The following is a 23,414-nucleotide window of genomic DNA, read 5'->3' as shown; positions in this document are numbered from 1 at the left end:
TGAATTAGGAGCTACACTTCTAACTCGAGCCCAAATTGAATTTATGGGAATTTATGAATTATAAACTGAATTATTGAACGGGAGCTGAATTATCTGAAAACCTAAACGTCCTCGAAAACAAAAGACGAAAGCGTCAAATCACAATTTCATGCTACGACGTAACAAAACATGGCCAAGATCCTGACCCACACAGAATCGCTTTTTTGGCCCTTTCTTACATTTGTTTATAACTATCGACTTTAGGTAAAACGGTTGTCAAGTGGTACCCATAGTGTATACTGCATATCATACCAATGGCTTGTAATTCAAGTGTACAGGAACAGAGTAAATCAACAGAAGAGGGCTATCAGCAGATACGCGGCTAAAGCACGACTCCGAAACTGTCGGAACAAGTGATACATTCCGGCTGTACGAGTGTCTGATCCTGCGTGAAAGCAGAAATAGATGCGTTTTCAGAGTACCGATCGACAGAGCGATTAAATTTAGATGATATTTTGTCATGACAACACAGAGTTGCAAGATGCATTTATCACTTATCTGCTAAGCAAAGGACCAGAACTACGCATCAGAAGAACTCTCTTGCTGCCAAGGCTATGACCCCTCCTTTCCGCTCAGGAAATCCCGGAGAGTTGAATAAACTTGCAGAACCTTGTACCTACACGACTTGGCCGGGTCCTGTCCTAACAACTGAATTTATATCGCTTCTGCTGCCTTCATCAACCATGACAGGCCACAGACCACGCTGAAAAATCCAGCTTGATCTCCTTGAAACATGATGCGGTTTTCATACAACAGCATTACTTTAATCATTTGTTCAATGACTTCAATCTCGAAATTGAGTACCATGATTATCTGAACATATTGCCCTAGTCATCGATAGCGTGGCCGAACGAAACTTATTCAGTAACTCTGACCTTCATAAGGGTTTCCACACACTGCATGTTTTATCTGAAAGGACGCAACTTCCAGCTAAATCAGCCCTTTGGTATCACGACTGACGGTATCGGGCTTCTGGTAGATTTCTTCACTCTACGATCGGACCATAGCCAGAAATGGTAGCACGGATTTGTCATGGAGTCCAAATCAGACAGTCATCTTCCGATGGCCGACTTTCGACCCCGAGCCCTCAGCAGTGGGTCATAAAGTTACAACGCACCCTTTCGATTGCTCGGTCCAAGTCAAAAGTGGCGTAATATGGACATGTAAATGTAGTACGGTAGGTACCCACTTGAGTTTTTTCCCGAAGCCGATTCATCTATGACGCTTGGGAAACAAGCTAGCTTAAAGCCTCCCGTCAGAAAAGTAGCCCGTAAGGTGTTCTTTCCACACTATGTCTAAAACATAGTTTTTATTTTGAATATTAGTTTGTCAAAGGTAGTATAGGAGGTCGAAATTATTAAGACCAAATCAGGCTTGTCAATTGACGAGCGACCATTGAAACGAGTCAACATAAGCAAAGCGAAATGCAGCGCATTTCAAGCTCAAATTGAAATCATTGAAATGATGGGATGGGAACCAAATCCAAGCCAAATCCATCGGGAGCCATGAAGGTTAGAGAAACAATCTTCCACTCCCTCAGTGGTCTGCAGCCCCCGTCAGCACGTGCTTCACGTCACTGAGTACCTCGGCGAGGTCAGCGCTGAGTATCAGCGACGATAGTCAGCGCCGAGTCGCCTGCAGTGCCGACTCACGAGTCACGACCGAGATGACGTCACGTCGTGACACGACGCCTGCGGCCGTCACGTTTGTGCTCAGTGCGCCGCATTGCCAGCCGCGCCGGCACCCGGTCCGTTGGGTAACGTCGATCGGTTTGCTCCTGTCATCCTGGAGCATTGCCATCGGACTAGAGTGACGGCGAGCAGGCGTCAGCGCTGTTCCCAACTGCTGCAGAGGCGAGCGTGTCTCGCGCGCCGATTTCTTGCATTCTGGATGCTGAAAGTGGCCGGCCGGTTGCATGCAGTGACCTTCCTGCAGTGGCCGGAGGGGGTGACCTACTCCGGCTGAACAGTGCACAGGAGAGGCGACCCGGAGAGAAGCCGACAGTGGATCGAAAAGAGCGAGCGGAATGAAAACGACAGTAAATCGAAAACAGCGCGGAATGAAAACGACAGTGTTGTGTTTCGGTCGGTCCGAATGAAAGAGTTGTATTTAATGAGTTAAACGAGATTTATTCCGAGAACTCTTTCCTGAGTCGTTACGTTAATCACCAAGTAAACAAAACGTAATGGCGTGCGTCGTCTCTGCCTATCCGCGCCAGTCTTGTCGACCGGCGGGCCCAATCAGCTGGCGGCGGCACAGGCGCACTCAGCTACGGACCGGGGCGGGCGGCGGCGGCACGGGCGCACTCAGGACTCGGGCACGAGCCGGGGCGGCGGCACGGGTGCGCTCGTGCGCCAGAAACACACGACAACACACCATCTCCCCCCAAGACGACTGCGGTCGTCTTCACTACGGAGAATAGGTCACACCACCCCAGCGCACGGACAAGCGATCGGGGGGCTGGCGCGCACGGCTGCTCCGGCGCAGCGGGGGCGGCCGCGGTGCGGCTGCTCCGACGGTGGCGGGGACGGACTCGCCGGGCGTTGCGCCATCTGCGGCCGCGCGGGGCGGCTCAGCGGCGGGTGGCCCTCCAGTCTCAAGCAGTGGCCGGTAGGGACGGAGGAATCGCCGATTCCGCCAGAGGACTCTTCCGCTTCCCGTCTTCACCAGGTAGGTGCGGCGCTGCCCGACACCGACCACTACAGGTGGTCGGTGGCAGGTGACTGTAGTGGTCGACACCGACCACTACAGGTGGCAGGTGACCCTCCATGGCGTTCATGACGGTGTCCGGGGTCGCGTCCTCAGTCAGGTCGAGCCCGAAACGGATTACTCGGTGCCAGTCTTCGTCTAGCAAGCTTAGCAGCGCGGCGCGCTGGCCTTTCACGTGTAGTTCACCGGCTCCGGTCAGCAGAAAATAGCCCTTCACCTTCTCCGTCCATACGGTGAACTCACGTAGTGAGGCTGAAGAGGTCAGGTACGGGGCCGGGGTCGCCGAAGCCGGCAGGCGGACGGCTGGGCGGGCGGTGGTGGAACGGCCGTCAGCGCCCCGCTCAGCCCCCGCCGCGTCGGTAGTCGTGTCCGTTCCCATTCCCGTGGAGAGCTCCCTGGACATCAGGCTCTCCATCATGCTCGTCAGGCGCTCCTCACGCTGGGCTGATAGCTCGGCCTGCCTCCGCAGCAGGGCCGATAGTGTCTGCACCTCACTCTCATTCTCACTCATGTCTATATACTTTAAAACTCAATCACTTAATAATCACAATACCGACCGCGCCATGTTGTGTTTCGGTCGGTCCGAATGAAAGAGTTGTATTTAATGAGTTAAACGAGATTTATTCCGAGAACTCTTTCCTGAGTCGTTACGTTAATCACCAAGTAAACAAAACGTAATGGCGTGCGTCGTCTCTGCCTATCCGCGCCAGTCTTGTCGACCGGCGGGCCCAATCAGCTGGCGGCGGCACAGGCGCACTCAGCTACGGACCGGGGCGGGCGGCGGCGGCACGGGCGCACTCAGGACTCGGGCACGAGCCGGGGCGGCGGCACGGGTGCGCTCGTGCGCCAGAAACACACGACAACACACCAGACAGTAAATCGAAAACAGCGCGCGGAATGAAAACGACAGTGAATCGAAAACAGCGCGCGGAATGAAAACGACAGTGGCCGGCCGTGAACGAAGAAACGGAACGTGAATGCAGTGAAAACGACAGTTGTGCAGGTGCCACTGAAGATTTGCTGTGATGGCCTGATAACTATTGGCCTTGATTCTTTAGATTGATTTGGTCGAAAAAAAAAACACTGATAAAGCTGATAAATGAGCAGATAAGAGATGCATGATGTATCCTGCAATTTGTGCTCATCCGCAGATAAAAACGTTGCGGCATCCTACATCAGTATGAGCGTATTCTAATAAAGAACAGTGGGGCTTGTCATACATGAAGTTGAAATAGGCTGGCAAATAAACACATCAAACTAAGGGTTCGTTGTTACGTTAGATGAAATTAAATGAATGAAATGTGTAACACTGAGTACCAAACACACACAAACGTTTTGCGCCGGCGTGCGCCAGTCTTAGTAGCGAAACATATGCTTCATCAAGGCGACAAATTGAGGTTTCAGACAGAATGCAGGGCCCGACTAGCACGTTCCCGCATGCCCATGTGCAGTGATGACCTGTCGTCGGAGCACGCTGCCGTTGAAGGACGGTACTTCCCCTCACCTGCCTTGGCCTTGAATCACACCTGGCTGACTCAGCGCATTGGTCTGCCGCGCCGGTGCCATCCCGTCTTATCTCTAGCAGCATTAGCATAACCTGCGTCGTGGGCTAGTCGAATGACATTCCCTCGTTGCTAGTCAGCCCGCGACATTGGCAGTGATCTCATCACAGGGTTTTCCCAAAATTCACCGCAATAACTGGTGCATGCGAATGGAATGTTCGCACGCGCTGGGTGTAACGAGCGGCAGTATGGGGCGCGTGAACTGGGTCTGCCGGTGCCGGCGAGCCCTGCGGCTGTGGACAGTCGCCCGCAGGGCCCGGGCCGAGGCCGGGCGGAGTGGCGGCGGCGCCCAGGGGAGTCGGACAGTACCCGGGTCAGTGTCGGCGACCGCCGCCGGCGCTGACCGTGACAGCCGACCAACTGAGCAGACACCAGTGCTCGTCAGCCGGCGGCGCTGGCCCGACCTTCCCAGCGGCCCTCTGAGAGTACTGCGCCTCATTTGGAGGGACGTCCAACGGTGTCCTGAGGGGACGCGTTTCCGCTGTGTCCTCATTTTGCTGACTGAGAGGACCAGCTCCTACCCTGACCTCAATCGGCCTTCAGAGAAGAGAGATCCTCCGGCTCCCCGCTGGGGCCCTTCAGCATCAGAAAGGAGGAAGTCCTCCATCTGCCCCCATGAGAGCCCCATGTCCTCTGGCTGCGACTGGTCCTTAGTCAGATGTTACAACAGCCTCGGCCACCTTCGATTCTGTCCGCCCGGGACGGGACGCTGCACACATGAGCAGGCCGTGTTGCGCCACACATGCGACCAAACGCTGCGACCTGGCCAGCTTTGGCTGGGTTACACCTCAGCTCTGCGCCGCGCCGCTGAAGGACAATATCAGCAGCGGCCGACCCGACCGACAACGCTTTGGAACTTGGAGGCGCCTCAATAACGGGTGACACCGATGTGTCCCTTTGCAATCTTGTTTTATGGCTCAAGCTAGCCGCCACAGATGTAGCTCCTGAACAAAGCTGTCATCCAAACCGACATTAATTTGTCGTATTTTGACTGGAAGAGCATAGAGCACCCTCGCCCCGTTGGGGGGGGGGGGCATTTTGGTCCCCCCCTGTGGTTTTTCCTAAATAGCAAGAAAACGGCGGCGCGCAGCGCCGCCAAATTATCAGTACCTTCCCGGGCATCAATTTGACACCTTCACACCAAATTTCAAGTCTAAGGTCGTCTTAGGTCAGGAGTTATTGAGGTCAAACTGAGGTCATGTTCGAGCAAAAATGAGCAAAAAACATGCAATCTTGAAACGCTCACCAAATCTACAGTTATCAAGCAATTTCAAAGTTCTTTATATGGTCTAGTAGACAAAAAGCGGCGCTACAAAACTGCTATCTCGGATTTTCAAAATTTTTGGTTTTTGACCCCAAAAAAAAAATCAAAAAATTGATTTATTTAGAAAAACTAAAAAAAAAACTTTTTCCGAATTTCGAGAAAACCGGAATATATGTGATAGTCCCTGCTCTCTTCTATATACATACCAAATTTCAGATCGATACCTCGTTTTTTGGCCAAGTTATAGCGAAAAAACTGTTCAAAAATGATGACGTCAAATTTTTGAGCTCAATTTTTAGCGATTCTAGACCACGTACGGCAAAACAAAGACCACCATTGAACTCCCCGTGACAAGCTGCATCGATTCAATACCCATTTTATGAAAAATATTAACTTTGAAATTTGACCTAATTTGACCTGACCTTGACCTGACCTTGACCTGATCTTGACCAAAACGTGACCTAAGCTGGCCCCAAAGGCTGCCTGACCCACATAATCGCATTTGTCATGTAAAATGGACCATAAAACATGCATCACACGACACTTTCATATTGTGACCCCCCAGTGACCTGACCTCTGTGACCTGACCTGGTGTCAGTGACCTCAAATAGCAAAATATGTGTTTGAAGAACATTTCCCCATCAATGATTTTCAATGAAATGCATTTTACTCGATTTTACAACGCATTTCTTGAAATGCCTGTAAACGGTGAAAATTGGACCTTTGACCTGACCTGTGACGTCATCGGTTTGACCTAGGTCAATAAAATTGGGTCACAAGGTAGTTCCCTGATAGGGCTATCCAACACCGTTTGCTGCTTGTCGCTAGGTTGCGTGGTTCTCGAGATCTTAAGGGGGGCCAAAATGCCCCCCCCCCAACGGGGCGCGTTGCTCGGCAGAGCCCAACGGGGCGTGGGTTAACTCGATACAACACTTTAAAAGAAACAAAGCTCAAATGAGTTCACAATTCAGATTGGAACGGTCAATTGTAAAGCATATATTTGGTGTTTTGGTGTCGGAATGGGTCCTGTCCAGAAACAGGTCAGTTTGGCTCTCCGACGACCCGCTCCCCCAATCGACTGACCTGAGGACGGCAGCAGGTGCTGAATCTGACCGGCGGCAGTGTCCAGAGCGGCCCGCACCTCGTCCTCGCTGAACGAGCCGTGCCGCAGGGCCGCCGCGCACCCACACAGCAGCAGCAGCAGCAGCCGCGCAGACAGCCACCTGGCGTGAGCAAAGAGGGAATAAAGGGTAACGTTATTGAGGGAGTGAAGAGCAAAGAGTGAGTAAAGAGAGTTAAATTTAAGTTTGACACCAGCCCGCTTCGATGATGATACTTTTTCCAACATTTTTTAACTTTAACCCATTAATGCCGGAATTTTTATTTTTTGATTCTTTAGTTGTCCTTAACAAATGTTAGCCACACGGGTCCCAGTAAGAAAACTGTGCAAGCTTAAAGAAATTGTTCCATCGGTTCTCAAGTTATAAGTATGGGTCATAAATGACCCAACCGGCATTGGCATAGTCACAAATAAGGAGTTATCACGAAAACCAATTTAGCTAGATACCTTATTGTGTATACTGTATAGCGGTCTCAGCCAAACAATATTAACCCGCGCACCGACGGGGGTCTGCGCCAACTTCGCACCGACGGGGGGGGGGGGGGCGGATGACCGCCCCCCCCCCCCTGAGATCTCGAGAACAAAGCAAGATAGCGACAAGCGGTAAACGGCATCAGATACGCACGGCCAAGATCTACAATTTTTACAAAGGTCATTTTCAGGTCAGGTCAAAGATGACGTCACAGGGGTCGAAAAAGTCAAAATGGCGGCGCTAGATATGGAGAGAGTTTTTCTCGAATAACTTTCGAATTAGTCAAGATAGGAACAAACTAAGGGCATCATCGTGATCCTCTCGTCAATCCGCATCGAATGATATATATGTTGACCTCGAAAGGTCAAGGTCAAAGGTTGACCTCAGGTCACGTGACCTCGAGGTCATCATGTATATCATTCGATGCGTCTTGACGAGCTGAACACAATGAGACCATCCACGCGTCTGTATCTTGTTCCTGTACGGAGTTATTGGCCAAAAACCTTTGGTGACCTTTGATGACGTCACATGACCTCACAGCTGCCCAACAGCAAAACAGACCTCAAGGTAGTGAAGGTTGATCGTATATGAAGTCATGTATGGTATATGGGGCCATTCCGACCCGTTTTAGTGGTAAAAACAGGGAGTTGATTTTTCCCCCATTGACTTATAATGGGGAGGTCGCGAAATTGACCTGACCTTAGGTCACCGAAATCAAAATTCCGAGATATACAAATTGTAGCTACTAATGACCTAATAATATCCTGCGACTTTCAAAGGCCTCCGACATCTACTGTAGCTGTGGCACGGTGACAAAGTTGCAAAAAAGTGACTTGAGGTTGGGTCATTCAAAGTGACCTGGTGACCTGACCTTAAAAGGTAGGAGGTTCAAACTTGCACACCATGTGTAAAATTGATGAGGTTATAGTCATACCAAATTTCGCGGCGCTACGCGCCGCGGTTTTCCCGCTATTCGCGAAAAACCTCAGGGGGGGCGGATATCCGCCCCCCCGTCGGTGCGCGGGTTAACCCTATTCCTGGCGGGGGGGGGGGGCCTCAGGAGCCCCCCCCCCCTGAGGTTTTTTTTATTATTTCTCCCAAACGCGTTGAGCTAGGAAGCTCAAATTTTCTGACTTTTCCTAAAAGGCTTCTACGCAACATGTCTGAAAATTTTGAGTTGATCTGACCTCAGGTCAGGTCACCAGAGGCGGTTTGGTGACCCTATCTCAGAAAAGTTTGCAATCACGCCAGAGCTAGAGTTTTTGACCGATCAATTTCTTCTCTTCAGGGTTTAGTTAGGGTACCAGTATGTGCAATTTGTATATCTCGGAATTTTGATATCGGTGACCTAAGGTCAGGTCAATTTCGCGACCTCCCCATTATAAGTCAATGGGGGAAAAATCAACTCCCTGTTTTTACCACTAAAACGGGTCGGAATGGCCCCATATACCATACATGACTTCATATACGATCAACCTTCACTACCTTGAGGTCTGTTTTGCTGTTGGGCAGCTGTGAGGTCATGTGACGTCATCAAAGGTCACCAAAGGTTTTTGGCCAATAACTCCGTACAGGAACAAGATACAGACGCGTGGATGGTCTCATTGTGTTCAGCTCGTCAAGACGCATCGAATGATATACATGATGACCTCGAGGTCACGTGACCTGAGGTCAACCTTTGACCTTGACCTTTCGAGGTCAACATATATACCATTCGATGCGGATTGACGAGAGGATCACGATGATGCCCTTAGTTTGTTCCTATCTTGACTAATTCGAAAGTTATTCGAGAAAAACTATCTCCATATCTAGCGCCGCCATTTTGACTTTTTCGACCCCTGTGACGTCATCTTTGACCTGACCTGAAAATGACCTTTGTAAAAATTGTAGATCTTGGCCGTGCGTATCCGATGCCGTTTACCGCTTGTCGCTATCTTGCTTCGTTCTCGAGATCTCAGGGGGGAGCCGAATCGGCCCCCCCCCGCCAGTTTCTTGTCCCGGCGGAGCCCGCCAGGAATAGGGTTAAGAGGCACTGCATTGCAATGCTTTGCAACGTCTCATTGGCGAGGCCGTTGGTGCCGCTGGCAGGCCTGTGGTACCCCTGTTAGGCCTATGGTGCTCCTGAGGGGACACCATAGGCCTGACGGGCCTGTGGTGTCCCTGGAAGGACTGTGGTGCCCCTGGGCCCTGACAAGCCTGAGGTGCCCCTGACAGGCTTGTGGAGCCCCTGACAGGTCTGTGGTGTCATTGCTAGGTTTGTTGTGCCCCTGGCAGGCCTGTGGTGCCCCTGGCGGGCCTGTGGTGCTCCTGCTAGGCCGCTGGTGCCCCTGGGTCCTGGCAGGACTGTGGTGCCCCTGACAAACCTGAAGTGCTCCCGACAGGCCCGTGGAGCCCTTTACAAGCCCAAGGTGCACGTGCGAGGCTGGTGGTACCCCTGTGAGGTCGATGGTGCCCCTGGCAGGCCTCTGGCGGGTGCCCCTGGCAGGTCTGTGGTGCCCCCTGACAGACCTGTGGTGCTCTTGCTAGGCCGATGGTGCTCCTGCGGACCTGTGGTGCCCCTAACAAGCCTGTGGTACCCCTGACAGGCCCGTGGTGCCCCTCGGCCGGCCGAGTCGCCGGCCCGCCCCGCGTCACGGCCCCGGACAACCGGTCCGCTCATGATATCCCAACATCGCAACACTAGGCCTGTGGTGCCCCTGATAGGTCGGTGGTGCCCCCGGGTCCCAGGGGAGGTCATGAGTGACCCATATGACCCCCCTCCTTTGGATCCACCACTGTGATCTGACCACAATCCCCAGAAATAAATAATCGTATAATCATCAATTGCTTCCCTTGTATTCAACATACGAGAAAATTGACAACACTATTGCCGGCTGGGTCATTTATGACCCAAGGATATTTATCGAGGAAAAAAAGTTATCCGATGGCGACAAGAAGGGCAAAAATATACATCATGCCTTTTTCAGACAAATTTAGATGCCAGGTGGACGATCATTCAATAGATAGTAAAGTGCAAACATAATATAATATTACTTTTTGGGACGGCGCGCCATTTCCTGTGACCGGCGGTTGTGCAGTCCCGTCGCCTTTGGCTCCAGAAACTTCAGTGGACGAGCTCACACGAGTTTTATGCGGCTCAGACGCTCGTCGCTGAACCCACAAATCCAACAAAACACACGCACAAGTTCCTCAAAGTGCCACTTGCCTCCATTTAGAAAAAATGTTAAGATGTTGCTTTTGGGTCATATATGACCCAAGCGGCATTAATGGGTTAATATCTAAGTTATGCATCATGCGCGAAAAATTGTTGCCTTCTCCTTAATCGTTCTAACGCACTTCCAGCCATACACGAACAAAGTTTTCGACAGCATCTGCTCCGATACAAACACAAGAACAGCAAAAAGTAGTAAGGCATTGTCACGCAAGCCATAAACAACTATTTATCGTATAATTATAGAATATTGTAGCTTATGATCCACCATTGGTTGAGGTTACTTCCCTAAATTCGTCATTAATTAAACCAGGAATTCATTCCATCCAATGCGAGCTTTGCATCGCGTTACAGTGCATTGAATGGAGGTGCTTCCTTGAAGAATGGTCTGACTCATACACCTACAAGATCTACACTATCGTTAATCAAGCCGTCAAAGCGATTAGTGATAACGCATTCACACAAATGGATGACTGCAGCATTACTTGCAATTTATCATCTTTTCTCACACCCGCCTCAGCCCACTCCAGCCATAGTGCACTGTGTGAGTGTATGAGTGCCGCTCCCCACCCCCAGTGAACGTCAGAGCTGAAGCATGACTAATAGACAGTCATGGTGCAGTGCAGCGCACAGTCACGGCTCTGCGGCCCCGGGTCGCCTGGCGACCTTGTGAGGCCACCGGCAGCGCGCGCAGTGTGCCGGTTCACACTGCCAACCGACCGATCCGTGAGCTACAGTATCAGCACTCAGCATTCTGTTCCCCCACCCTAGCTTCGCCTGCTCAAAAACCTTAGCAGCTCTATTCCGTAAGCCAGCTCAGTTGGCATAAGGCCTCAGAAGTTCATTTCCGCCGCCTAGCTGAGCCTGTTTAAAAAAATATTTAGTAGTTTTGTTCCATCGCTAAGCTTCGCCTGTTAGAAAGCCTGGACAGTAAAAGTTCTGCCGTCTGGCTCAATCTGTAAAAACACTCAGCAGTTTGGTTCTGTTGTCCAGCTGCACCTGTCCAAATATCAGCAATTCGATTTCTTCACCCAGCTCTGCCTGCCAAAGTTCAGCTTGTAGGTACCTATATCAGCTGTATGGTTGACACAGTTCAAAACGCAATTATATTGATCACTCCCGTTCAGTAACCTAACTCATTCTACTTTATCTTTTTTTTGTACTCGGATGAACGTACCTATTTGTAAAGCTTGAATGCCAAGACGGAAGACGGTCGACTCAAAGCGGCTCTTTTTCACGCTCAAAACAATTTGCTTACGTGAGGTCAAGACAATGGGCTCACTTTCGCCATATAAACGATGCATTTCTAGGCCCCCGGTTTCATAATCACCTGAAGCATAGATTTGTGTCTGAGTCGTGTTCAACACAAATCGAGGCGGGCAACCGCACGAACCTTGTGCAACCCCAGAACAGTGTGTTGATAGCAGTGGGCGAGGCTGATCGGGCGGGCACGTGGCGCCCGGGGTAGCGGTTTTGTCGCCAGATCCCTGTCATGACAGCAGTCCAGACACCTGTCAGGCCAAATGTGGGATGACTGATCGAATTCTGAGACTGCTCAGATTGGCGCAATGAAAGTTTAGCCTTATATGAACGCGCTGGGTAGTGTGGTTAATGCTACAATATGGGTTCTGTGTGACGCCATTGTGCAAGAATTGCCGTTTTTGAATCTCATCATTCTCATTTGTTCAACGTGTAATGAATATTGTTAACTATCGTATGGTGCTTCCCTGTCTTAGCTCTGGAGTAGAAAATTGAGTCAAAGTTGTAGTCATCCTGCTGCGACTAGGCTATACCTCATAAGGTCTAATCAGTGGCCTATGTTGACCCAAGTGGGCGGTAGAGTATCGGCCTCTGGTTGGCCCTGCCCCAACTGGGTGGCATGACACAAAGAGAGGGCCATAACTTGCCCACTGACGTCACTCAAAACGTGATGGAAATACCAACGAAACGCCCGTTAAATATGCACGACCTGCGGCACCGGCTGCCGGTGACCGGTACAGACAGCATGGGCCCTGTTACACGTGCACTTGACCCGTGACCTAGTACACAGATATATGTTGACCTAATCCGCTGATAGCATGCAGAACCCCCGGCGAACTGCTGCTCAAGGTAACCCGGTGGACGGCCTGTTTTGGACACCTGCCATCGGTAAGGAGACAGCGAAGGCTGAGTGGTTATAGCTCCTTGTCACAAGCGGCAGCTCGGCCTCCATTATTTACTCAGTGTTCGCGGCGGTGTCACCGAGCTCAGGGCAGCGCAGATATAACGTGAGTTCACAATTCTGAGTCGAAACGGGTGTCCATGAGGGTATTTTTTCATGGATAGGTAATGATGTGGGTCAAGTGCGCCCGTTGATATTTTAAGTATCATTTGAAAAGTGGCCAGTTTGCACCAGTTTATATAAGGGTTAACAGTTGACTAGGCGTCTTACATCAGCTCTCGAATAAGCATGCAGATCTTTGGAAAAAGTCACGATCTAACACATGTCGCAACGGTAAATGGCCTCAGGTATCATGTATGAGTTTTACATTTTCCGTCAACATGAGATAAAGGCATGTCGCTGAAAGTTAGCTGCAGAATGAATGTAATTTAGGGTCACTGACACCATAAAACATTGCTACATTTATCTTATCTTACATGTTTGTTTTTAAACATAACCATACATACAGGATTTAAGAAAATCCACTGGGCACAGAAAGCTAGAACGTTCTCTGCCCTGATCATGCCGGTAGACACATCCGCAATGTCTAGCCTGCTGACACCATGGCAACGAGGGCAGCATTGTTGACTTTTTTACATTGTCTAATGCGTAGGAAACCCAGGAGCAGTGTTATACCATGACGACATTTGGGCAGAATCCACTCCCATTTCCACTCTGAGAAATGCTTACCAGGTACAAGTCATCTTTCGATACAGCTCACGAAAATTTGCGACTTCTAGTTGCTCTAGTCACACACCAAGCAATGACTGTATCTGTTAATGCTGTGTCGGTTTTAGTAGAACGAAAGCATCCAGTTGGCACAAAGCTCTGGTGAACCTATCCAAATGCCAAGGACCACTATCAAGAAGTTCAGCTCGCGTCGCATTATCATGACGACAGACGAGCCAGCTAACCGCTAATCCGATTTACAAATAGGTATTTGTATGTAAGCCGGGAATTTTTGCAATGCTCAGTATCGTTAATATTGATCTCGGTTATTCCCTGACTATAGAGCCAATAGAGCCCCCCGGAAGTAAGCAGTAGCTGATAGCTCCTGTTGGAGGACGCTTCAGATCCATTGAAATCGTCTCCACTGGTCACGACAATTGTCCATCTTTTCATCGATGATCGGCTCGACAATCGACCGCTGCGGCCAGATGACGGAAAGATGCGCTCGCTGTCGATCTGTGTCAAGGCTCGTTACTGAAGCGATGTCCGAGTGGCCGGGTGCTGATACTGTGAAAAACCAGCCCTTCATAGCGGCGCGAGCGTTCGGCGGTCCCCAGTGCTGACTGAAGGACGCGGCAGACGTCCAGGAACGTTCCAGCAGTCGGAGAGGGGGGGGGGCATTCGATGACCGGCTGGTGCAGGTGGCGGGGGGGGGGGGCTGACCGACGCCGTACGACGCAATAAAAATTGTGGGATGTCCTCGGAAGGAAGTTAGCTTTTCGTTGCATAATGCACAGGATTTCATGTAACTGCATCCTTGAAAATGAGGATTAATGAGATTTGGGCTACACCTAATGATGAATGTCAGATAAATCCGACAAATCCATTCAGGCGATAGTTCATACACTTTGAGCAAATGAATTTAGCTTTCATAGTTCTATCATCATCACCATCACCAGGAAATAAAGCATGTCGTAAGAAGTATATTTTACATTACCTAATAATTGCATGACGCTCTGAAAGACAAGGCAAATAGGCGCGTACACAGTAAATATTATTTCAGTTATTTGGAAGGATTACCGCAAGAGTAAACATAAAAAATCCTTAAAAATGTTAGTAAGACTTTTTATTTAGCAGATTTGCATTTAGTAATCACTTTAGAAAACTAAATTACCTATTTGATGTCACATCCATGATACAAGCAGCAATAGAGTGTAACTGCAGCTAACGCAACACTCCACGACGCGGTGGCATAAATGGACATACACCTCTTATCTACATCATTTTTATGACCTTGAAGCTTAGCACGCACAACTCATCAGAACTTACGTTCGCGGCTAGTAAGCACACTTGCAACCATAGACAATGGGCAATGCTGCAACACAAAGATGAGTAAGTACCTAACAATAGTGAGTTTCATGGAAACCCTTTGGTGTTGTAAGCACGAGCTGCTATATCGATCATCTTTTAGTAGCTCTCGTCCAGATACGGGGCACGCAATTTATTCCTACCATTTATCGGTTTATCTAAGCAGCCTTGAAACTCTACCTTCTATAGGCCAATAAGCTCACCTTTAAGTTGCGTACTTTTGGTGTTTTACTTACATATGTATACGAGCCAATTGCAAAGGACGGAGATCGCACGAACCTCTCGATCGTTCGCATTACAACTTTTCGAAGGATAACAGTATATAGGGAGACCATCTTATTTGATCATGCCGGTGGTATGCATGCCTACCATTCTTTTCAAATACGCACAGATGCATATCAATTCTAAAAATGTAATGATAAATATATTCGTTCCCTATCGCTGTCATTGAAATTTCTGCGAACCCGACCCAAACTGAACCGGAGCGTATAATGACACGATAACCGACTGTCAGAGCAAGGTCACTGAACGGGTACAGGGTCGCGGCGAAAGGCATTCCGACGCCAACCAAAGGCATTTCGCAGACGATGAAAGGCATTTCGCTACCGTCTAACTATGTAATAAACCTGAAAGACTGCAATCGTAAGACAAGTGTGATTTAATAGGTTGTTGATAACCCTTTTTTAGAAAACAATAAGCTAATTGTAAATGCACCCAATGTTCCGTTTTGTAATGGCATCACAAACATAAGTTTAATAAAAGCTAAAGAGCTATTAAAGTCGAAAATGCTGTTTGCCAAGTAACTAGCAACAAATCGGGCCGGCACTAGCGCTCCATGAAGCCCCCCCCCCCCAAAAAAAAAAGCATCGCCCGGTATTATTTTGTGTAGAAATCCGAAAAGTAGGTAATATTTTTATAAAATTTACTCTCCCGCAATCATTTCCAAATTGATTTTTGATAGGAATAATATGTTGAGAAAACATTTCTATTATCAGCGATGCGACATTTAGCAGATCATTTTCAAATTTAATTTCAAGACGCAAGATAACATTTTAAGGAAAATGTTTTAACTCGAATAAAAAGACATAACAAAATATTGTTTTATGGCTGTAGGAAAATTTATTTCTAAGGGAAAAGGGATGAGCCAGTATCCAATATATCACAGATATTTAACATATTTTCGTAAACGTCTAACCACGCGGAGCGCGCATGGTCATGGCACCTATAAAAATTGTTCCGTCAAGAGTAAAATAACTCTCGGTTTTCGTTCCTGTCGGCGATACACCCACCCTCAGCCAAGCCCATTTCCTCACCTTCCGTCCATGTTCCTGTCCGCCTCCTCCCTGGCCACCAGTCGTCTCGAGGCGTTCTCCAGGGGGACGCAGCAGCTGTGCCCGAGCGCGCGACAAGCGCCCCTCACGGCGTCAGGTTCGACGGTCGACTGACTCGACTGGAGCCGAGCGAACCGAGCTGGGACGGACGGCCCGGCGGGCTCGAGGGCATCTCAGAGACGGGGGGCGGGTGGCACCGACTGGAGGAGACGAGGGGGCGCTGGGTGACGGGATATGGGTGGCTGGGAGGAGGGGGCGCTGCTAGGCTGAGCCTCGCTGGGGCAGGTGATATGAGGGGGCGCTGTTGCCGGGCTCCCATGGGCTGTCTCAGACGAAATAGGAGGGTGGCTCAGACAAAATGGGAGGGCGCTGCTGGCTGCCATGGGACTGTGGACACTGTACAGCTCATAGGGAAGCGCTAGGACCAGGGGTATTTTAAGCAGAAAAGTGTATCGGGGTACTGGACATCTCAATCAAATGACAGGGATAGCTACCGAGCCCGATTTTGTGAAAAAAAGTAGACAAAAAAGCAATGATTTTCATTAAAGACTTCATATTGCATGTGTTTTCGGTTTTGTTCACGTCATCTCTAAAAAAAAAGATGGTTTTGCCAACTCGCAAAAGAATCGCGAGTAAGAGAGGGTTTTGTAAATGTGACAATGATATTAAAACTACCATAGAGACAATTAAATAAAAAACACGTTTGTATCATCATGATCTACACATCTACGAACTATGCTGATGGCTATCATTCTACAGTACAAAATTGTCAGGGACTCAGATTTGTTCTTCAATAAAAAAGCACTACTAACGAATACCTCCATAACTATTGAACACAAACCTTCGGTTATTCGCAAAAGTTTGCAAAATTAGGGTGTGAAAAATGTCCCCCTCCCCCTTCTCTCAGAGGTATTCTGAACTTGTTTGTCCAATACGAGCGTGCTTAGCCTCGGTCTAAAACTGAGCGCGCTAGGGTGGGATTAGTGACCGCGGATACGAAATGATGCCCCAAATGCGGCTGAAGGTCTGACCTTTCCATCAGAGCCCAACACCTACTACGCATTTCCAGTTGTATAAATCCCATGATCGTAATCATTGACAACTGAGCAGCCCTAAAACGGCCATGATATCAGCTCACGTGAAAACCAGCGGCGCTTTTGAAGGCCATCTTTGCACAGTTCATAAGCCGAACGATACTCTCTAATTAACATCGTGATTCTCGATTTGGCGATCATGCAGCAGCTGTAAGTGCATGACAACAAATACCCCGAGGAGAGGTTCGTGCCGCGCCCCTGTGCCTCGGGCGGCGGTACAATGCCCCTATTCAAGGACCCGCCCCGCGGAGGGGGTGTGGCGGCGGACGATCATGTCATCCCGTTGCCCTCGAGGGTGCATACGATAGCCAATTCATGGCCATTGCCTGTGGCGCTGTAACATAGCACGTGGCTTTAATGTTGGCCCTCGTGACTTGGTCGGTGAAGGGTAGGCGTGGAGGGTAACCCCTTTTAGTCATACCTGCTCTGAGCGGATATAACCGCTGAGGCAGATACGGCTACACTGAAATGGGACCTTACTGTACTCCTGGGAGGGTGGTTAAAAATGGTTGCGGATAGGGGTACCCGCGAAACACCGGTTTACTCGCCGGCTCTGGGTTAAACTGTTTTCAGTGCAGTTTTGTAGGTGTTGATTGCTTAGCGAGTTTGAATTCCGCTGCACGGTGCGCGCTTTAAATACATAAAATCTACAAATAGGAATGAAAGAGGGTGAAAATTAAGAGAGTTATTCATTTTAACCCGCGCACCGAAGTCGGTGCGCCAACTTCGCACCGACGGGGGGGCGGATGACCGCCCCCCCCCCCCTGAGATCTCGAGAACGAAGCAAGATAGCGACAAGCGGCAAACGGCATCGGATACGCACGGACAAGGTCTACAATTTTTACCAAGGTCATTTTCAGGTCAGGTCAAAGATGACGTCACAGGGGTCGAAAAAGTCAAAATGGCGGCGCTAGATATGGAGTTTTTCTCGAATAACTTTCGAATTAGTCAAGATAAGAACAAACTAAGGGCATCATCATGATCCTCTCGTCAATCCGCATCGAATGATATATATGTTGACCTCGAAAGGTCAAGGTCAAAAGTTGACCTCAGGTCACGTGACCTCGAGGTCATCATGTATATCATTCGATGCGTCTTGACGAGCTGAACACAATGAGACCATCCGCGCGGCTGTATCTTGTTCCTGTACGGAGTTATTGGCAAAAAACCGCTGGTGACCTTTGATGACGTCACATGACCTTACAGCTGCCCAACAGCAAAACAGACCTCAAGGTAGTGAAGGTTGATCGTATATGAAGTCATGTTTGGTATATGGGGCCATTCCGACCCGTTTTAGTGGTAAAAACAGGGAGTTGATTTTTCCCCCATTGCATTGACTTATAATGGGGAGGTCGCGAAATTGACCTGACCTTAGGTCACCGACATCGAAATTCCGAGATATACAAATTGTAGCTACTAATGACCTAATAACATCCTGCGACTTTCAAAGGCCTCCGACATCTACTGTAGCTCTGGCACGGTGACAAAGTTGCAAAAAAGTGACTTGATGTTGGGTCATTCAAAGTGACCTGGTGACCTGACCTTGAAAGTTAGGAGGTTCAAACTTGCACACCATGTGCAAAATTGATGAGAGAATAGTCATACCAAATTTCGCGCCGCGCCGCGGTTTTCTCGCTATCCGCGAAAAACCTCAGGGGGGGGATATCCGCCCCCCCCCCCCGGTCGGTGCGCGGGTTAATACATTAGGCATGGTTATCACGGCATTCACTAAGTGTAAAAAATGTCGTTGTTGCGGAGACTACAGCGGCTACAAGGCCTTGGTCGGTCTTTAAGTGTCAAACGAAAAACAACCCTCCCGTTCATCGTGCACTGAGAGCAGATGTTTGAAATAATGCTCACCCCGTGCCAGGCAACACACAGGTCGGCTCTTTGCCATGTGTCTCGTGAGATTCGCCGATAACTCTTCACGAGAGGGAAGTCATTCGCATGCCCCGGCGCTTTTTTCCGATAAGTTTTGTCATTCGATAAATCTCCTTCGGCACGTTTACGTATGTCACTTGGAAATGAATAACAGGGCAAACCATTTATTTATTTTACATACCTACGATGTGTCATTGTCCAAAAACTGAACGCATTTTTCACAATTGCAAGCAATAGTCGAAATAAATTCCTTTCTTCGTGGAATTTACCGACGAAGTATAATAAAATTAGGCAACATGGGAGATGATAGATAAGGAAAACCGCATTAAGTGGCGTCACCTCCCTAAATAAAACCGCAGAAGAGTACGTGGCCTAGCTGGCGCAGACCATCTCTTCCGCCAAACTGGTCACCACCGCCATCATGAAACCCCTCTGTCAAAATGATTTGTTGTAGATGGGTTGAGCGGCTCCCAGAGTTCCTGTGTCTGTCAGACTTTAAACCTCAAACAATTGAGCTAGGAGGCATGTTTTGTGTGTGAGCGGGATTGTCAACAATCGGCGCATGTCAGTAGATGAACGACTGGAATGTGTGGACGGTACGGCAGGCCGGCATACTGTAAACATTAGATAGGTTGGCCATCCATCGATTTACCGAGCTGACCGCCCACACGTGCTGATCGACTCTCGCATAGCGCTCCCATACCAACGGCGCCCGTGTCAGAAGGCTGAGTACCGGTCATCGTTCCGAACCTCCCTCTGTCAACAAAGGGTTGTCCCATCTGATCGGACGGCAGGGCGTCTGACGCTCCGACGGGTTCGGTTCATCCGGCGGACAGATGAGCCGCTCATCTAGCGAACAGATGAGCCGCTCATTCAGCGAACAGATGAGCGGCCCGATGGGAGAGGATCGAATGACACAGCCCGACTTCTCGGTCGGCGCTGAATCACCGAGGCTTGCTGTCAAAACTGATATTTGCATAATTGACAGGGAACTCAGATTCGTTTTCCAATTGAACTAATTCTTACGAATAGTGTTTTAACTAATGACAACAAGCCTTCGGTTATGACCTGATAATAAAACTGACCATGACCTGAAATAACTAATGAAAATATTACGAAAGGTACCTGGAAATTGAAAGACTCAAATTCTTCATTAATAGCCACAGCCTAGGTAAAATGAGTTTTGATGATCTTTTGTGTCTGATTGCCACTTATCCTTATCGGTTATCTGTGTGATCCTATGGTGTCCTAATTCACCAGCAATGTATGTGCGTAACAGATGTCGGAATAGTTAGCTGCGCCGCTGTTTTTATATTATATACCCTGTCCTTCGCTGTCGTCTGCAGTTCGATGTTCCAAGGCGCAGTGGACATTTTCACCTGAATGCACTGCAAGTGCCCCACACAGCGACATGACTTAGCTTCCATTTTGGTCAAAAGCTGCAAAGTGAAAAGCTTCGCGGTACCATCGACCCACTCGGCAGGGCCCGCTCGATGTGTTAGCCGATGTTCAAATGTCGCAGAGGTGCTGGCGGGCTCACAAGTGCTGCCTATGGAGGAGCGTCGTGGGGGTCTAACTCTGCTGGGAGCGGGCTGGTCTACCGGACTATAGTTCGTTTTTTTTTTTGTCTTCTATAAGTTCGAACCTCACTGTAAATGTCTCTTCAAACGCAGTACGAGGATTGCTAGCTGAATTACGGAGAAAACTGGTTGGCGAACATTGATTAATGATTTCACAGGTGTTCAATTGTTATCGAAATTATTTCTACCTGGCTCCTATTTTCCAGTCTTTCAGCTCGTATTTGCGTATATTTACAACTCCACAGGTATGGACGACTTGTCAGGAATTATAACTGAACTAATACATCGCACGGCGTTTTATATAACGGTACATCAACGGTGTTCAAAACTAGTAGAAGAGTTTCTTGACACCGATTCAAAACTAGTAGAAGAGTTTGTTGACACCAGGACTATTCATGTACAACAATGTAACATAAAAATAAGAATAAAACGCGGACAGGACGCTTGTACACCAGAGCTGGGACAGGATGCCGCAGCCCCTGGCCGGCCGCACTACCACCATCTTCGGCTGGGTGATGGGCATCCTGATCCACATCAACGAACTACACGGCCAACTTGCTGTCATTTCTGGCGGAACCCAGGTTGACCGACTTATTAGCAGCGTTCGCGAGTTTGTCAAACAGCCCGACTGGACTCTAGCAATGTACACCGGCGTGTACAAGCTGAACGAGTTTAGAACCAGCTCCGATCCCGACGAACGAGAGCTGTATCGACGATCAGTTACCGGCGACAGGTTTGTAGCACTAAAATCTAAATCGTATAACCAAAGGCATACTGGAAAGTGGAAACCTACCAACAGAAACTTTTGGTGTTTGCTGATTTTGGCACTCTGCATTACTTGCTTGATGAGGAGGCGTGCGACTATTCCCCGCTGCAAGACACACCCATCCGGCCCATCCCATTCCCACTCTTCATGGCTTCATGGCAATTCCCAAAGGAAGAAGTGCTTTCAAGAATGCCATATATAACCGAAGTGCTGCTCAAGCTGCACCAAACAGGCTCAGTGTCGCGATTAATAGACTCTATTTGGCAGCTTCATCAAAGTACATACAATCCACGTCACACTTATGAAGTTGTCCGTACAGAAGGTGATGCCCATTCACTGATGTCTCTTGGAATAGTGGCCAGTCTGGTTGTACTGGCAATGGAGCTGTTCTTGCACAAAATCTCACAGGCGAAGCGCCACCAAAAAAAAACGAAGCGCCTAAGTGACGGTGTTCGCTGTTCAGTCTCTAGACGTCTGGTGCTCAGCACCGCTACTGGCGATGCTGAGGGTCCCACGAGGTCTCGAGGACCGGACTGGACCCACCCACTGCGACTTGGTCAGAGCGGTGGGAACAGAACACAATGCCTGCCGAAAGACAGCCCTGGAGGCCGGCAGTTCCACCGCCTTGAGACTGCCAGAGCGATACATTAATGGTCACTTAGAGGGTCGTCTTTAAATATTTTTTGTCCTCCTTCGTCAAAACCTCCCTTTATCATCTTTTGGATACGCTTGGGAAGTATATTTTTCAGGCCTCAGACGGTGTGCCCTAAAGAGTCCGGAAGGACTTTCCCTCAGCATATGTTACGGACAATGATCATGTTGAAACATACCACTCTGCTGTCCATAAGAGTTTGCGACTTATATCGTCCATATCTGGTCCAAAAGTGATGTGAGGTGAATGTGGACAGGTCCTGGATGACCGTGTTCTGGTCTCAGCGCTGCCCCAGTACCTATGAAAGTCCCACGACTTAACTTCGAGACAGGGTAAAAAAAAAAAAAAAACGAGCCCACATCACTTTTGACGTCGTCACGACCGCCATCGGCCAGGCAGTCGCCGATTTCAAGAGGATACAGGTTAACAACATCTTCGATAGGTTCAGGGGTTGTGCGATGGCCACAATTAGGGGAAAGTGGGGTAAGACGGGCACCTTAACTTTGGAGCCATTTTTCGGCCGGTTAGAAACATCATAGAAACGGGAACCTGAGTTAAAACCTTTTTTAGACATTTTACTTCCATTTGCCAGAAGATGAGACTTAGACCTGATTCAACAAATAAACTGCAGCTATTTTTGCAAAACCTTGCAAAAACCCGTCTTACCCCACCCCATGGGGTAAGACGGTCACATGGATAGTGCAAGACGGCCATCTTCTTTCAACGACCAGCACAGCTCGCAACAAATGCCCGAGATTAGCCGCATTGATACAGTCGCTCGTTGGTCTCAAGTGCTTCGGAAATGGCAGTATACGAGATTCATGCAGAAGGCGTATGCTCGTATAATTATAGGCCCTAGTTCAGAAGCCATGTAGAACCGTTTCCACATTCATTATTCGAGAATAAACTTGCCGAAGGAGTATTGCTAATATGTCTGTGAGTATCGGAATCGAATATATTCTATTAGAAATGCTTCTTTTTTTCCTACAGCAACAAAAATATTTTCACCATTACAGACCCATTGGATTCATAGTTGCCCGTCTTACCCCAAACTCAATGTCAGAAGTTCAGCACGATTTTTTTGTGGACAATTTGTTGCAGACAAAGCAAATTCGCGGTAAATGAACACTGATGGCATATGAATGTACCACAAGTGATTGCGAGTTTTTAACTCTACAGTGCTGCGCACAAAAGCTTGCACAATACATTATTGATGTTTTCAATGAAATTAGTGTTTTAAAGAAATCAATATAAAGGATTATTGAGTATTGACTGAACACAAATTCACCAGACTTCAATGGTGGTGTGTAGTGGGAAAGGCAATTCTGGTCCTAATTTTTCTCGCTCGTAGCGCTATTGGTTTGGTCTGCAGAAGGGGTGCCCGTCTTACCTACCCTGACCGTCTTATCCCACTTTCCCCTACTATTGGGGGAATGGGATTGAGCGATGCTGTACATACACGCGGTTAGCACCCAGCGTTGCAGTGAAAGACGAAG

The 23,414-nt window shown here is 48.8% G+C and overlaps 1 protein-coding gene across 1 annotated transcript in view; it reads right to left on the bottom strand.

The window, feature by feature from the left end:
* Positions 1 to 23,414, bottom strand: part of LOC122379176 — a 91,606-nt gene that overhangs the window by 40,135 nt on the left and 28,057 nt on the right. The window contains exons 2-3 of the mRNA XM_043361149.1: positions 15,928 to 16,145; positions 6,658 to 6,797 (exon numbers count right to left, since the gene is read on the bottom strand). Of these exons, the coding sequence (XP_043217084.1) occupies positions 6,658 to 6,797; positions 15,928 to 15,938 (151 nt within the window). The 5' untranslated portion in view covers positions 15,939 to 16,145. The remainder of the gene's footprint in view (positions 1 to 6,657; positions 6,798 to 15,927; positions 16,146 to 23,414) is intronic.

This window comes from Amphibalanus amphitrite, unplaced genomic scaffold (genome assembly GCF_019059575.1).
Source record: "Amphibalanus amphitrite isolate SeventyFive unplaced genomic scaffold, NRLGWU_Aamphi_draft 000007F_arrow, whole genome shotgun sequence".
NCBI classification, from domain to species: Eukaryota; Metazoa; Arthropoda; class Thecostraca; order Balanomorpha; family Balanidae; genus Amphibalanus; species Amphibalanus amphitrite.
This window is presented reverse-complemented; position numbering and strand designations above follow the sequence as displayed.